Here is a 15903-nt window from a genome sequence, read left to right as displayed (position 1 = left end):
TCTCACAGTCTGAGTCTGAGGAAGGTCATTCCACAACACAAGCAGCGATCGATAAGGTGCCGTCACCAAAAGTCCATGATTTAGTCCTGGGGACAGTGAGTAGAGGACCGGCCTCAAGTGACCGGAGCCTAAGGGGGTGTGTGGACATGAAGAGCCAGATTGTTGGAGCCTTGAGTCAGTAGCAAGATCTTGTATTGACTACCTGACTTTATAGGCCACAAATTTAGAGACTTAAGTGTAAAAGTGATATTCTGCAAGGGTCTGGTGTGAGTAAGGTACTCTAGCTGCAGAGTTTTGAACATATTGCAACTTGTTGAGAAGAGAGTTAGGGAGTCCACAGAGTAAAGAGTTTACTGAAGGCTGATGCACAGAAGACGGGTCAGCAGCCGTGTAGAGTGCGGTCTCCTGCGATGCAAGCTTAGTATTTCCTGCTTCACACGTGACCGCAAGTTCTTCTGTATTATTGAAGTTCAGTACCGTCTGACGGAGACACTCGTGGTATCTGTTTGCTAGAGCTTCAGCAAGTCTAACACTCACCTGCAACTGGTTTAACATGGATTTTTTTGTTAGATTCAACGAAACATTTGATTCAAGAGGGTAAGAATAATACAGAGATCGGCAACGTTTTCCGCTACAATATTGTAGTTTAATATTAAAAACGAAACTCATTAGGGGGAGACGCTGCCATAAAACGCATTAAAATAACTTAGGATCTAAACTTTAAAAAAAATACTTCAGGAATTGCGTATTGATTAGCACTAAAATTCAATTTTCACATACGATTTTGTTTCTGACGTACCGTATGATTCAAGTTCCAAAGTGAATTCAATAGGGTATCTGCTGAGCAGAGCCGGCGTGGATGCACCACTGTCAGATAGTTTCAGCAAAACCACTAGTTAGTTTGACGGGCAGGAGCGTGGTTCTTCTTTATCGTTTTTTTTTACATCTGGTGAGTTGATGCTGGATTTCGAGATTAAATTCGAAATATAAAAATAGCCTATTTGCTAGAGTCTTCAGCTAAATAAAAGGTGCGAGTGGCTGGTCTTCTTTTGAGATACTAGTGCTGATTGCAGTAAAATTATGAATTTTCGAAGCGTACTGTAAATGTATAATATATACTATTTAACTAAGCCTATGAAACGTCTGTTGTACTACATATTTAATACTTTACGGGTTTTATTATTTTTAAGATACTTAATGTATTGGACCATACTTGCATAGCATAACGTAGAGAATGCTAAAACTCCACGTAATCTCGTCTATTTGAAGTTATTTATGAAGAACCTGTAGCAGTTATTGTCAAGTTTCTGCTGACTGCAGAAAATTAGTTTCACAAGACGACATACGAACAGCACAGGTGTCACTTTAGCTGAGCTATTCGTTGTGCTATTTCTGTCTCATTTTCATGACACTCATATTGCAATTAAAAAACAGCACTTGTCACTCTTAGTGAGTACTGTTCAGTCACTGCTACTGTTTTTATAAAGCAAAAAGTTTAAAAAAAAACTTTCCTAAACAATGCAGATGACAAGGCAAAAACCACAGACTGCCTGCGATGGTGTTCCCTTGCACATTGAACTAAGCTTTTCTTAGATAAACACTGTTGCTGTTTTTTTTCCTGAGCACACAATGTACTGTGCCCATTATTTCACAATGATTTTTTATTTGTTGTAGCACAAAGAGATCAGCTCCATTATTTTTCAAATTGGTAGTCTCTTTTTTAAATGTTCTAGTGCTGAGTTAATTTACACTCAAATCAGAATTTTGTGATTAATTACCAGTTTTGAGGGAACAGTTATGTTTCTTATATTCTGCTGGGTTCTGCATTTGCACAATGGATGTTTGTTTGTTCTGCTGAAAAATTCACACATCTGATGTCCATTTCTGAAAAACAAGCAGCATCTCAAGTGTTGTACTATCTGCTATAGATCTCAGCTTTTTTCTATCTTATCAGATGAGACTGAAAGAAACAACATTTGTGTCAGGGGTGTCTTGGCATTGTGCAGGGCTGCTGCAGTTGATTGTGGTACAGTAGGTTTGCTTTTATGCTCCTGAGTACAGGATTGCTGTAGAAAACCATTTGGGATATTGATTAAATGTTTGGCAGTATTTAAATTAATCATTCATGACTGACTCTAATCTATGTGAGTGGATTTGACTGTTTTTGCTTCTAGAAGCAAAACAGGAATCATGATGTCCCCATGCCAAGAGAACAACACCTTCGGGTTGGAGCAACACCTCTGTCGAGTCCTCTCTCCTGATGAACAAAGATCTTGATGTCTTGAACAACTGCTGATTTCGTACAACAGACCAGTCAGTGGGGAGTCCTAAGTGAGCTGACTGACTGGTGCATTGACCAGGTTCCCCAACCTGTGCTGTGCTGTGCTGTGGGGGCCAGTGCCCTGTGCATGGTGACTGAACAGGGTCCCATCGAACACCTGTGGAATGGCCTATGATGACATGTGGCATATTGGGTTTAGAGACCAGTGAACAGGCACATGTCTGCAGGGGCTCTATGAAGTGAAAAGGACAAAATCCTACTAGACAGCAACCTGGTACGAAGCATGTGTATCAAATGTACATCTTGTATTGCTTTCAGCATTGGCCATGATGCACACATGGTACAAGATACAATGATGAACAAATGTGAATAATCATCATGGCATGAAAGGCTTGGTGCCCAAACAAAATGTGTAAATCCAACCATAATTTAAAAATAGAAATAAAGGAATACAAAAAAGCAAAACATTTTTCTATAGATTTTCCCAACTTTATCTTATACCCTCACCAGCCAGTTTCATTTAAAATAACACTTGTGCATGGTCACTGAACAGTGTCCAGTGACTGTCATCTACCCTTGTCTGCAGGAGCACAGTGACAAGTCAGGACTTTTCTGCTGAAGAGGAAGCTCTCAGAGAAGACCTCAGGTACTACTTCATGAGCCCCTGTGAAAAGTACAGGATGCGGCGCAAGGTTCCTTGGAAACTAGGGGTACAGATTTTGAAAATCATCATGGTTACCACTCAGGTAATGCTGCTCATGCTTATGGATTTCAGAGACAGTGAAGGTAACACTGGGATAATGTTGTTTGCACTATATATGTCCCTAACATGATATAGTCACTCCATTCAAATGACCTACAGTATATATCAACCTTATTGATTGACACAATCATCTCAGACTATTTTAAATAAATATCCTAGTAATTACAGTATGCATTAATTACTTGTTGTTATGTCTCACACCCACCTTTCCTTTGAAAAAAGAAATGTCTTATTCATAGTACTATTCTGTAATCTACAGTACTTATACTTATTTTTATATACTGTGGTAGTGAGGTTCTCTATCCTTATTGTGTCAGGCATATTGTGGTGAGGTTAGGTATTTAAAGTCTTTCGAGAAATGTTTGGGGTTACATAAAAAGATGAGCATTGTTAAGGAATGTGTGAATGAAAGATGGTCATAGTTTATTAAAATATGAACAAATAGAACAAGTGTTTTCCTTTTGTCTGAGCTTTTGTCTGACAAATAAAATTAAAGTTATTTATCAGGATGTAGCTTTTACTGCCATTTGTTAAGGATTCATCAGAACTGTGCAGGCGTAGAGCAGGCACTGCCTGGTAGTGAAGCAGTGAGGAAGTTGCCAGGGCTTGCAATCGAATTAAGAGAAGTTGTTTTCTTTATCTGCTGTTGACCAGCTGATATTACAAGGTTACATCCTTAGCTCTCCTGATCAGAATCTTGCTGGGTCCTGGATTGTGTAATTGAATGCATTGAATTAATTTAGCTCTATTATACATTTATAACATTATATAATGATAAAACTACTGTCTCAACCCCATGATCTCTGGGCTGAGGAATGTCGACACAGGGTAGTAACAATGCAGTCTATCTCATTTTTGTTTTGTTGAAAGCCAAATCAACATGATCTCCAAAACATTGTCTTCTCCCCCTTGTTCTGTGTTCAAAGCTTGTTCTCTTTGGGCTGAACAACCAACTTGTCATCTCCTACAAGGAGGAAAATAGCATGACCTTCAAGAACCTTTTTCTGAAGGGGTACACAGGGACCGATGAGGATGACTACAGCCGTGCAGTTTACTCTCAGCAGGATGTTTATGATTGTGTATTTTTTGCGATTGATCAGGTTGGTACCATAATTGGTTTTCATAGCCAGCAGCCATATCACCCTGCTACTCACAACTGGCAACCCACTGAAGCTAAGTTGGTGTGAGTCTGGTCAGTACCTGGATGGGAGACCCCTGGGTTAAACTAAGGTTGCTGCTGGTAGAGGTGTTAGTGGGGCCAGCAGGGGGCGCTCACCCTGCAGTCTGTGTGGGTCCTTATGCTCCAGTATAGTGACGGGAACACTATACTGTAAAAAGGCGCCTTCCTTTAGATGAGAAATAAAACCGAGGTCCTGATTCTCTGTGGTCATTTAAAATCCCAGGACAAGAGTAGGGGTGTAACCCCGACGTACTGGCCAAATTTCCCATTGGTCCTTACCAGTCATGGCTTCCTTATAATCCCCATCTATGAACTGGCTTCATTACTCCCCAGTAATAGCCAATGTGTGGTGAGCGTTCTGCGCACTATGGGTGCTGTTGCATCATCCAATTGAATGCTGTACATTGGTGGTGGTGGAGGGGATCCCCATTGCCTGTAAAGCGCTTTGAGTGGAGTGTCCAGAAAAGTGCTATATAAGTGTAAGCCATTATTATGATTACTTTACAACCTCTAAAATAATGCATTGCTGTGACTTTTTAAGTCTTATCACTGTAATTTTTGTTTAGCTATGCATTATGTTGCCCATGATTCTTGTGCATATTTTTTTCAGGAAATTCCTTGATTGCTTTTGAGTGGAAGGAAAGATTTATCCAGTGAAAATAGTCTGAAAGAAAACTTTAATGATTTGTGATTACTGATTGAACAACCGACTGGATTTGAATCACAAGCTAACAAACAAATCTGTTGTAAAGGAGACTATGGAGCTCTGCAAAGTAGGGATGTCCAGCCCTTATCCTGGAGGACCAGTGTCTGTGGTCATTGCAACTCAGCTCTTAATGAGCTAAACCAGGTGGTTAATGGCTTAACTGGGTGCTGACACTTTAATGAAACCTACAAAACCTGCAGATACAACAGTCCTGCTTCTGGAGGAATAAAAACCCACAGACTCACTGGTCCTGCAGGTCCGGGACTGGATATCCTTGCTTCACAGAGTCCTATTAGTCTACTTTATAACAGTTTTATAATAATTGTAATGGGGATATTGAAGAAGTATTGAAGAATACTTAAATAAGATGCAAATGTAATATACTGCAAATTATGACTTAATCTGTCAAAAAACAATTGTAACAAGCCAGGTCTGCTTTGTGTGTCGGCATCACATCCATTTCACACTGTGTGTAGTTGCTTTCTGTAATTCCATGCATTTCACTCATAGGTGGTTTAATGAAAATCACTACAAGGAAAATAAAATCTCTCTCTCTTCCTTGCAGTATGCCCTGCTGAAGAACCTGTCAGTGGGCCCTGTGAGTTATGCACAGGACGACAGTGAAGTGTCGCCTTTAGTCATTTGTAAACAACATTACAGGAGAGGGAGTGTTCACTCTTCATACGAGTCTAATGATATTGACCCTGAAACAGAAACTGGTGAGAAGCATGAGGTTTTCGGCAAACCCATATCAGTTTATTGTTGTGTACTGTATTAAGACCAGAACAAGCATAATAAAGCACAGAATAAAATAAGGTGAAGAAAGGAAAACCATGCAAAACTAATTAAATTAATATACTGTAAGCAATATTTCCCTTTGGGATCAATAAAGTCTTATCTATCTATGAAATAAGTATAAAGCATGTCTGCTGATATACTGTAGTGTATACTGTAAATGTCCATTGAAGAAGATGCAACTTTTTCTTTTTCTGTTACAAAGAACAACTGATGAATTGGTATTTTAATAATGTATCTTTAATTCCTGTCTCATTTTCCTTCTTAACAGCCTCTATTTCTTTTCAGTTTGTTTGACATTGGACATCAAAACTATAGAAGATAAGGAATGGAAAATGGCCAATGCCTCTTTCTTTAACCTCGACTTTTACAGGTAAAGAACAAGCTTGCTTCATAGCATGTACTGTTTTTTGTTCCACTGAATTTAAAAATGTATTTGTCGTCATTAAATTTAGGCTTGTTAATCTGAGAATCAGCTTTCGACTAAATGGAATCAACCTCCAAACAATACGATCTCATGAATTGCCAGACTGTTATGAATTCTTTATAACGGTAAGTTCTTTTGTTTTAGTAAATTTATGGAGATGTTCATTTTTTAATTTTTTTAATGTTACGTTAAACATTGCTCCTCTTGATATCTTACCTTAGGAGAAAGTAGTGGTTTAACCAGTAAAGGCACTCACATGGATTGCTGCTTGAATCCTAAAGTCCATACTCAAGAGTTTGAGTCACATTGAGTCTGGGCTGTGAATATGGCCCTTCAAGTGGTGCTCAGACCACAGAGCAGGGATTCAGCTCACCTCAGTATCTCATGTTTTACGCTCAACAGTGTCCCTCTGAGTTGTCTGACACTCTTATCTTTCAATGTTGTCTGTGATAGTCAGTGCTACCTGTGCTAACTGGGCTCTATGGGACTTGCAGTGTGAAAATTATTGGTTGACTATGACATTTCCTTTTTTTTTCAGATAACGTTTGATAACCAAGGTCACAGTGGAAAAATGAAAGTCTATTTTGATAGTGAGGCTATTAGCATTGCATGCAAAAATTGTAAGAATATAGGAACAGGTAAGTACATAAGTATAATTGTCATAGAAAAGTGAATGAGGATACAAGATAAGATTTAGAGACTAATGTGAAAATGACAGCCTTTAATTTTGATGTATTGTTTCCCAAATCCATCTATGTCAGAACACATCTCCATTGCAAAACATTGCTGAATTTCATACAAATAATACTGTCTGTTCAAACAGTATAACAGCCAACTACTGTGCCAGTAGCATAGAGAACATGTTCAATTTATTGAATTAGATTTATAACTGCATTTTCATTCTTAAAGTTTTTATAATGTGTATCATGTTATAACACAGACTTATCTTTCAGTTCAGAAAAACAAGCGTTATCTACTTGTATTTGATGTCTTTGTCATTGTGACCTGTTTGACATCAGCAGTGCTTTGCACACGATCGATTGTACTTGCAATTAAATTACTTCAGGTAAGTTATTCATCTTTCAGTTTCTTTCTGTTTATGGGATCTGTATTAATACCTGCTGACATGGCAACAAGGCAAAATTTAAAGTAATTTTCTTAGATGTGAGGTTTTTCAGGAGTGTGTAGGATAGGCAAGTGGCACATTAATGAAAGTGTCTCCTTTTGTTGGCTAGAGGTTTGCTCGGTTTTTGCACGTGAACTACAAGCACAAGGTGTGTGAGGCAGACAAGCAGGAGTTCCTAAACATCTGGTATGTCATGGTCATTGTCAGCGATGCCATGGCAATTGTTGGGTCCATACTGAAGATGGAAATACAGGCCAAGGTAAAAACAGTACAAACAGAATTCACTGTAGACTGAGAAATTTGGTACAAGATCAAGGACCTTAATTGACTATTTAGCACTCTCAGAAGTAGCTTATACTATTATTATTCAGATCATCATCCATACATATTTCTGATATAATCTCTCACATTGTCTCTCTCTCTCTGTGTTTGGGAGAATGATAGCAGACAGTTACATTGAAAAAGTAAAGAAGACAGGTAAAAAGACATTATGTTAAAGGAATACAAACGATATGCTCTTATGGATTTTTTTTTGTTTTCAATAGAGCCTTACAAGCTATGATGTCTGCAGTATCTTTCTAGGAACTTCAACATTGCTGGTCTGGGTGGGAGTGATCAGATACTTGGGATACTTTCAAAAGTATAATGTAAGAAAGCAGAAGTAATCAGTGACTGACTGAATGTGTACATTTCCAGTGCTTTTTTAATGTTGTGAGAATCATAAGTTATTTGTTTTACAGGTCCTTATTTTAACAATGAGGGCAGCCTTTCCAAAAGTCCTGCGATTCTGTTGCTGTGCAGGAATGATATATTTGGGGTATACATTCTGTGGATGGATTGTTCTTGGTCCTTATCATGAAAAGGTAGGAGTTTAACATCTTTACTGCATAGACAGAAAACATGATACTTTCCCATGCCTAACAACATTAGGATATGGGTTTTAAACAGTTTTACAAATCCATTGAATGACTGCAAGACCTTCAGCATCTGTCACGGAGAAAGCATAAAAAGACATGATGTAACCAAAGAACAAATCTGTCTTGCATCTTGTACTGACCAGTATGAAACTGTCCAAGAGAGGGCAGTGTTGCCACATACACTGATATTACATTATTGCAAAACAATGTACCACCACAGTGCTTGTACTGTAATTCATCAAGTTAAACTTGCTAACGTGTGTAGAATATAATAGGTGACACTATTTTATCAAATTGAATAAATTATTTTAAATTATAGGAAATGACACAGTAGTCCAAGCCTTTCCAGTCCATGTATGGTTAGAGGTTAATGGTGTATTATTGACTCTCTTTGCAGACAGACAGAATGTCTGCTACCGCAAATGACCACAAATGATTAGTGGCATGATCAGTAAACATATTAGAGTACAACTCCTGCATATATTTTCTGCATTCCCTCCACCTGTATCCATAATTCAGTGTCATGCTGCTCAGAGCACAAGAGAGGGGAAAGTTATTTTGTACCCATAAAGTTAAATATGAAGATTTGTGTGTTTTCTTGCACTGTTGCTGTTATTTGACCATTGAAATTACAACTGTGCTAGAAATATTTTTCTCATATTTTTTTTTTTAAGCTTTAATCAAATAGTCATGATTGTGCCGGGTTTGGTGGTGTTAGACCACTTCAGTTTTGTTATTTGTTTAACTAGCTGAACCAGAGGCTATTTTGGAAAACTTGAAGCAGCCTATACATGTCATTAGACCTTTACTCTTACAGGCTATTTAATTTCACCATTTAGTTACAGAACTGAGGTGAATTATTTGTAAGTTGTAATCAGGTTAAAACCAATAAGAAATAGATGATTTACTGACACCTGTAAAAACTCTGAGCATTCCTTGTATGCTGTTTCTTGGAATAATCTGTAGTCACTCCACATTCCTTAGAAATTAGTCAAATATAAGTATTATTTAATTATAATTTAAGAAAATTGTGGTACCTATTTATTGTGAACAGATTTTATGCATTATTTCATTTTGTTGTTTGATTTATTTGTAAAGCCATAATGTGTTTTCAGCTGGGTTTAATCTTTTTAGTTTTGGCTTAGTGTATAATACTCTGGGTTTATTTCTGAGATGTTGAGAAGTTTTTTTTATAGAAGAAGATTTGGAAAGATTTATTGGAATTGTCTCTGCAGTTTTACTAATGCTGTTCATTCCAATGGTTCATTTCCTCTCTAGGCTGAATATTATAATGTTAATTTAGTTTTTTTATTTAATTTATTTGCTGATTTTATTTTCAAAATGTGAAAACAATTAAAAGAAAATCCTAACAGCTATATCACTGTTGCACAATCAGTCAGGCTTCTATTATGCCACCTGATTTTAGACATAGAGAGGAGTACTCCTGTGCTCAGTAGTAGATACTGTAAGTTTTTTCTATCCCTAATGCAAGTGTTATGATATGGTGATGGTGGCAATTTCTAAACCAAAAGTGTAGTTGTGGTGTCCTGGCTAAAATTCCTATGGGCTGTACAACTGGCACAGTGGTCAGCATTGCTGCCTTTCAGCTCTGGGACCCTGGGTTCGATTCCTGGGGTGCTGTCAGCATGGTGTTTGTACTGTATGTTCCACCTGTGATTCCTCTGGGTGCTCCAGTTTCCTCACACAGTCCAAAGACAGGCTGGTAGGTTAATTGACTTCTGGGAAAATTGTCCCTGGTGTGTTTGTGTCTGTGTCCGGATTGGAATACATCCAGCGTGTATTTTGCTTCAGAGGAGAGAAGTCACTTTAGAGACTACAGCTCTCCTACTGGATCAGGTAAAAACAATTAAAAAATGTTTGGATGAATGGAATTGAAAGGAATTTATATTATTCAACCTCAAATGAATTTGCCATTGAGCCAATTCAGTGACTGCAGCACTACTGCTGATATAAAGGCATTGTGACTGATCTGCAGTTATATCTATCATAAAAATATTATAAGCCTTAAACACCAGCTGAGTCCCTCTCTGTCCTCTCTGACAGTATGCAGGAATTTGAGGGAATGAATGAAGAATGAGGGTTCAAGCTTGACTGTTAAGCGTATAACTAGAGAAAATTGTGAATGTGCAGTTAAAAATACAAACAAAACAACAGGACAAAAGTCTTAGCATTTATTTTATTTGACACGGGACATCATCTGCTTGCTTTTCCGTGGAGATTATGAAAACATTTGGATGTTATTGTTTTTCTGCCAAGTACAGTTTGAGGGTCTGAGTCGAGTTGCCGAGTGCCTGTTTTCACTGGTTAACGGAGATGACATGTTCGCCACCTTCGCCCAGTTCCAGGAGAAGAGCACTCTGGTTTGGCTGTTCAGCCGGGTTTATCTCTACTCCTTCATCTCCCTCTTCATCTACATGGTGCTCAGCCTCTTCATCGCCCTCATCACTGACTCTTATGAAACCATTAAGGTACCTTGAATGACAGATTGCAATAGCAGGATTTGAAGAAAATGAGTATGAATCACTTTGTAATTTATCAAAATGGGACACCATAGGAAGGGTCTTAACACTTTTGCAAATCACTGTTTATTATGGTTTTTTGTCCTGATTTGCTAAGAATTACCAGGAGAATGGTTTCCCCATGACAGACCTCCAGAGGTTCCTGAAGAGATACAGGGACTTCCCCTCCTCTGAGAGCTGCAAAGAGCAGGAGGCCAAGTGCTCCTTTGTGTGCTGTTGCAACAGGTACATAATCGCTGTAGCAAATATTATCCTGCTCATGAGCTTAGACTGCTGTGGCTAAAAAATATAGGGAGATAATCTGTGAATTTGTTGAAAGGCTTCCAATTCACTCCCATTCTATGGAGACTTCCCATCTCTCTATTAGAGAGCAAGGAAAGACACCTTTGCAGAAAACTGTAATAGCAGTCCCCTCTCCCATATTCATAGCTCTTGTGTACTGTGTGTGTCGGTCTAAATCAATATTAGTCTAAGCTGGCCATCAGACTGGAACTTCTGTATTACATGTCTACCAGACACTGGCATCTCATACAGCAAGATCTGAACGTCAGTGTGACAGCAGGTTTCAGGCAGATAATTTAGTTTTTAGCCACATTTGTCAGGTTTAATAATGCTCTCGTCTGATTATTTGACCTGGAGAAAGTGCTTTAGATTGTTGTAGCATGGAAACACATTGGTAAAAGACAGACAGGAAGTAGGAAACTGCTGAAAATGTTTGTGATTTTTCCTAATGTAGGTAATACAAATAATAGAAATTAGCTTTGCTCCTGGAACATGTTGCTGATTGCCAGTAGGGCCTTCCATCATTGTTTCTTTTTCATGGGTTTTTTGCTTCCTCAGGATTAACAGCTTCTGTATGAATCAGGAGACAGCCATGAGACATTGTACCTTTACATTTCTGTTGTCATGAGGGAAGACAACAACCAAGGTCTCCTCACATCTTCTGCTCTGACTAGCAATTCTCCACGATGTCTCTTCCTGTAGAAAATTAGAAATACCTCTCATTGTAAACCCCTCTCTGTCCTGCATTTGTCTTTCTTTTTACCACTCCACCATCTCTCTGGCAACTTTGCAACTCCCACTTGATCTCTGTCTGGGGTCCTAATGTCCTCATCCTGCAGCCAGGGGACAACTCTCAGCCAAGCTGGTTAAACAAGAGTTTAATTCACATTCCTGTCGCATTTTCTTCTGGAAGATGTTATTCCTCATGCCATACGGTATAATGGGTATTATTAATAGATGTCTAGTTAGGATAATTAATTTATTACTTAGAATGGGAGTAGCACACACAGATTGGAATTCTGCAGATGTCAACTAATTTATATAAAATGGGAAAACTGAAGAAAATGTATACCCTAATTAGTCTTACTTCTATTGCTGATAAAGTTTTGGAAAAGAAAGCTAGAAATAACTTGAATGCTAAAAAAATAAGACTATACTAGTACAATCTGAAATATCTCTATATCAGCTTTTTTAACATTCATCTTTTAAACTGTAGTCTTAATCTACACAAGTAGTAGTTTTGATGAGTACTTTAAAAATCTATTTCACTGTTTAGTTTTTAATTTGTAGTATAATTAATCCAAGAAGAAATTTCAATTTGTTTCAGATCTTCCATTTTTTGTAAAAAAAAATTGTATTTTTTTTTCTTTTTCAATGGTATTTACCAGACTGCAGATAAACTGTCACACCTGATTCAAACTGTACTTAAAAAGTGGTGAAACGGAAATGAAAGCAGGAAAGACTCTGAACATTAAATATTTAAACATTTTGATTAATCTGTCAGTTCTAATTTATACTTTGTTACATTTTAACAGGCTGGAGGGAGATGAAGATGTATTGCTGATTAGCTGAGAGAATCTTTATGTACCATATATAGTCTTAACCAACCTGAAGACTACTGGAAACAAAAGAAACCGATGGAAAAGACTATAGAAAACAGACTGTGAGAGCAGCTTCCACATTTTCAGTGGAAAACAAACCCAGGAGAGATCCAGGGTGCTGGACATTTTGGAGACATACTTGGAGTTGATATAATCTGCGGTGAAGAATATGTTGTTCATGAGCCTAATTATATTTTCATTCCTTTTTAATGTGAAACTAAACCCCGAAAAAGTGGCATTTCCACTGTATACCACATTAGGTCTTGAAATAATTCTTAATGGTTTCCTTATCCTCTTAATTTAAATCTGCATCTGTAGATCATAATTCAGTAAGTGACAATTACTTTATAATGCTGGCCATTATAGATCGTATATGCTTAGATCATTTGCCCAACTCTTGGCCTTTTCATGCCACACACAGTAGCTAATGAGAAACCTGCATTATGATCCATTAGGGCGTTGGTAATTGCCTATTTAAGAGGCTATGTTCTTAGAAAAACTTTTGGCTCATATTTAACTGTCAGAGTGAAGCTTAAGTATGCATCTTGCTGAAAATATTTACAGGAACAAGAAAATATATTTTGTCCAAGATATCTTACGGTATAGCGGCATTACCTTTTTTAAAGTTCCATGTTTTACCTAAAAAATAAACAGCCAAAATAAACAAAAGAAATGTACATACAGTATGTATATAATTTGTTTTTGTATAGTATGAATCAAGTATAAACTGATATTCTTTTTTGTTGCTCTTTGCCTCAGTCTTGGATCTCTGTTGATCTAAACTATCTGAATTTTACTGAGGAAGGATAATGCTAAGAGTTGTATTATTTAAGTGGTTCCAGCTCAGCTCAGTCTAGTCCCTATGTAGTGAATCTCTAAACCTCCAGAGGAGTTAGTTACTTTTGTAAAAGGATCTTTACACTGAATTATTATAGAGTGGCTTGGACAACAGAACTCAGTGGTAATGTGTACACATGGATAGAGAGGGGGCTAACTTGAAATAGCACATAATCTAAAGGGGTATGATCTCTGATTAAGTGTATATTAGCAGTGGTGTAACATTCTACCTTAAACCTGTTGCTCTTCCTGATCTATATCAACAATTTAGGTTCTGATATAATTAGAAAATTAATTACATTTTGCACATGATTACAAAAATATAGAGAATGGAAAACACATAAACCTCACCTTAGTGTCCATACGGTCAACTGTTGCTTTACAATATTTTTATCTGTAGCATATATTATTGATATTTCATGGGTCATTTTGAGTTCCAGGAAGCTGTGGAAGAACATTTCAGAACACTTTCAGTTTTTGTCACAAGGCATTTGAACTTTTATGAACTTTCTGTTAGCAAGAGTTCTGTTGATTTTAAAAAGAGCAGTCAGGCAAAAATATTTTAAAACATTATTGTATTTTATGTTAGGAATTTACAATAAAGATTTTGTAAAACAGGCTCTAGAGTCACTTATTACAAATTGCGGCTCGGCTTCAATAGTTGCCTTGCATACCTGAGTTTCTGCTGAGTTTGAGGTGTAACACACTTCTCATGTTTATTTCTCGTTACATGTAGAAGTAACAGTACTTTATCTTTCAGATATGTCTGATAAGAACGGATTCGCATTTACAATTATGACTTGACCACTGAAGTACAAAGGAATGAAAGAAAGAAAAGTATAAATAACATGACATTGCAAATACGGCGTGATACTGTACTTCTATCCCCTAGCCACCACTGTGCACATACAGTACTGTAATAAAAAACACTGATTAAACCATTGTGAGAATGTGGAGCCCTTCACCAATAATGTCATACAGGTGGACCCCATTATAAGATGCCCAGCTACACATCATTTCAGATTGACATCATTGAGGAATTGAGTAAATCAATGTCAAATATTCCCCCAACCACACAGGTGGCTCATGGACTGTTTCATTCCATACATGGAAAAAAAAAATTGTGAAGAGCAAAATCTAAAATCTAACATCTAACATTAAAAATTATGAGACAAGAGAACGTATCACTTCTCCTGAAAAGAGGCAGAACCAGGACAAACTTCCATTTCAGATATTAAAGGATCAGAAAGTAACAGGTTAATGAGATTCATATTTCTGTGGGTTGAGCCTCCTCTTGATTTTAATACTGTGTGCTGTGGGAATAGTCTTCCTGTGTTTTGCTTGGCTCATGAATATTAGTGTTTTGAATGATTCCTTAGATTTTTTTCAGACACCAACATACATTTATCCAACCATGTTCAAGCATGATCTTGATAAGTTAGGGAATGTTTACTTTGAACTATTATTTACTCTGTCTGCACCACAGACCTGGACTGGCAACATCTCTTCCCAGAGGAACACGGTCCTTCCAGTTTTACAAGTCTCCAATTCACAGATTGGAAAAAGCCAGTGAAAGTACAAATCTTTTTTATCTTTTTTAAAGTTTTTATTTTGTTTAGTCTTGGGCAGTCCTAGCATTTTCTTTTAATAAACCCTATTCTTTTAATTAGATTATTTTCAGTATTGTTCAATTCGTCGTCCTAAAGTTGATGATTCTCAGTATTATCTGTAACTGGATATTTATTTTTATTTTTGTAGGCAGTGCGCTGCACAATCACAAGAAGGAACTAAACTCACAAGTAACCTGGGCAGGTCCCAACTTGAATGTAGCACAGCGAATAGAAATGAACTATGATGATAGTAAACCAGCCTCTCTCGCACAGACCCACCTCCTGCGGTGTAGGGTGAATGTTTCATACTGTCTCATTCTTACCTGAAGAGTACGTTATGCTTTTCCCTCCCTGGTAAAAAAAAAGAACAAAATTCTTATTCAAATGTTTTTTAAACTACCAATTTAGTGTTTCCGAAATGTGTTGCCAAGGGACAAGTTTTCACGTTTGCAACGAGATTCAAAATACTGTAAAATAGTTGGGAACAATTAGAAGCCACAACTATGCAGCTGTGTAGTGACTAGTCTGCGTGAGGAGTGTATCAGTAACAGCAACCAGAACCTGTGAACCACAATTTAAAATGTACACTTTGTGTGACTGCTTTTTATGCTATTTTAGACTTATAAGATGTATTATAAATATTACCTGTAACTGGACGTGTCTGTATATCTTCATGGGAAAAACGTCATCCAGTGTCTCTGTAATTTATTACATTATTCTTTCTTTTTATTATACTCCATTAACCCCGGTTAAGGAGTCCAGTCCGTGTGCAGCTGCAGGAGGTTCCTCAGACAGATAGAGATCGGCAGGACCAACGCCCGGTGCGTCAGCGCGAACT

The 15903-nt window shown here is 37.4% G+C and overlaps 1 protein-coding gene and 1 long non-coding RNA gene across 4 annotated transcripts; one reads left to right on the top strand and one right to left on the bottom strand.

The window, feature by feature from the left end:
* Nucleotides 1–460: 460 nt before the first annotated feature.
* mcoln2 (mucolipin TRP cation channel 2) lies at nucleotides 461–11661 on the top strand. 2 transcript variants are annotated; one of them, XM_015355385.2, is made up of 14 exons: nucleotides 461–597; nucleotides 2868–3027; nucleotides 3971–4144; nucleotides 5496–5649; nucleotides 6014–6098; nucleotides 6181–6277; nucleotides 6691–6790; nucleotides 7106–7218; nucleotides 7388–7537; nucleotides 7824–7925; nucleotides 8019–8141; nucleotides 10478–10684; nucleotides 10833–10960; nucleotides 11576–11661. In XM_015355385.2, exons 1-14 carry the CDS (start codon nucleotides 554–556, stop codon nucleotides 11643–11645), a joined length of 1707 nt encoding a protein of 568 aa, XP_015210871.2. In that variant the 5' UTR covers nucleotides 461–553; the 3' UTR covers nucleotides 11646–11661. The 2 variants fall into 2 exon arrangements, with proteins under 2 accessions (XP_015210871.2, XP_015210875.1); XM_015355389.2 differs by lacking the exon at nucleotides 7388–7537.
* Nucleotides 10374–15800, bottom strand: LOC107078372 (uncharacterized). Of its 2 annotated transcripts, XR_011190358.1 has the most exons (7): nucleotides 15711–15800; nucleotides 15389–15416; nucleotides 14130–14262; nucleotides 13807–13899; nucleotides 13234–13257; nucleotides 11624–11713; nucleotides 10374–10688 (listed from the first exon to the last, which is right to left on the bottom strand). It is a non-coding gene; the product is annotated as an uncharacterized lncRNA (long non-coding RNA). The 2 variants fall into 2 exon arrangements; XR_001479316.2 differs by lacking the exon at nucleotides 14130–14262.
* Between the last annotated feature and the right edge of the window lie 103 nt (nucleotides 15801–15903).

The sequence above is a fragment of the Lepisosteus oculatus genome, chromosome 9 (assembly GCF_040954835.1).
Source record: "Lepisosteus oculatus isolate fLepOcu1 chromosome 9, fLepOcu1.hap2, whole genome shotgun sequence".
Taxonomy (NCBI): domain Eukaryota; kingdom Metazoa; phylum Chordata; class Actinopteri; order Semionotiformes; family Lepisosteidae; genus Lepisosteus; species Lepisosteus oculatus.
The sequence above is the reverse complement of the archived record's forward strand: the minus strand, read 5'-3'. Positions and strand labels throughout refer to the sequence as shown.

Excerpts from the sequence above, each read along its gene's own strand:
- mcoln2 (XM_015355385.2), top strand. The coding sequence starts at position 554 with ATGGATTTTTTTGTTAGATTCAACGAAACATTTGATTCAAGAGG. Across the intron at positions 6,791-7,105 it reads TTGTAAGAATATAGGAACAG|TTCAGAAAAACAAGCGTTAT; the intron begins GTAAGTACATAA and ends CTTATCTTTCAG. Across the intron at positions 10,685-10,832 it reads ACTCTTATGAAACCATTAAG|AATTACCAGGAGAATGGTTT; the intron begins GTACCTTGAATG and ends TGATTTGCTAAG.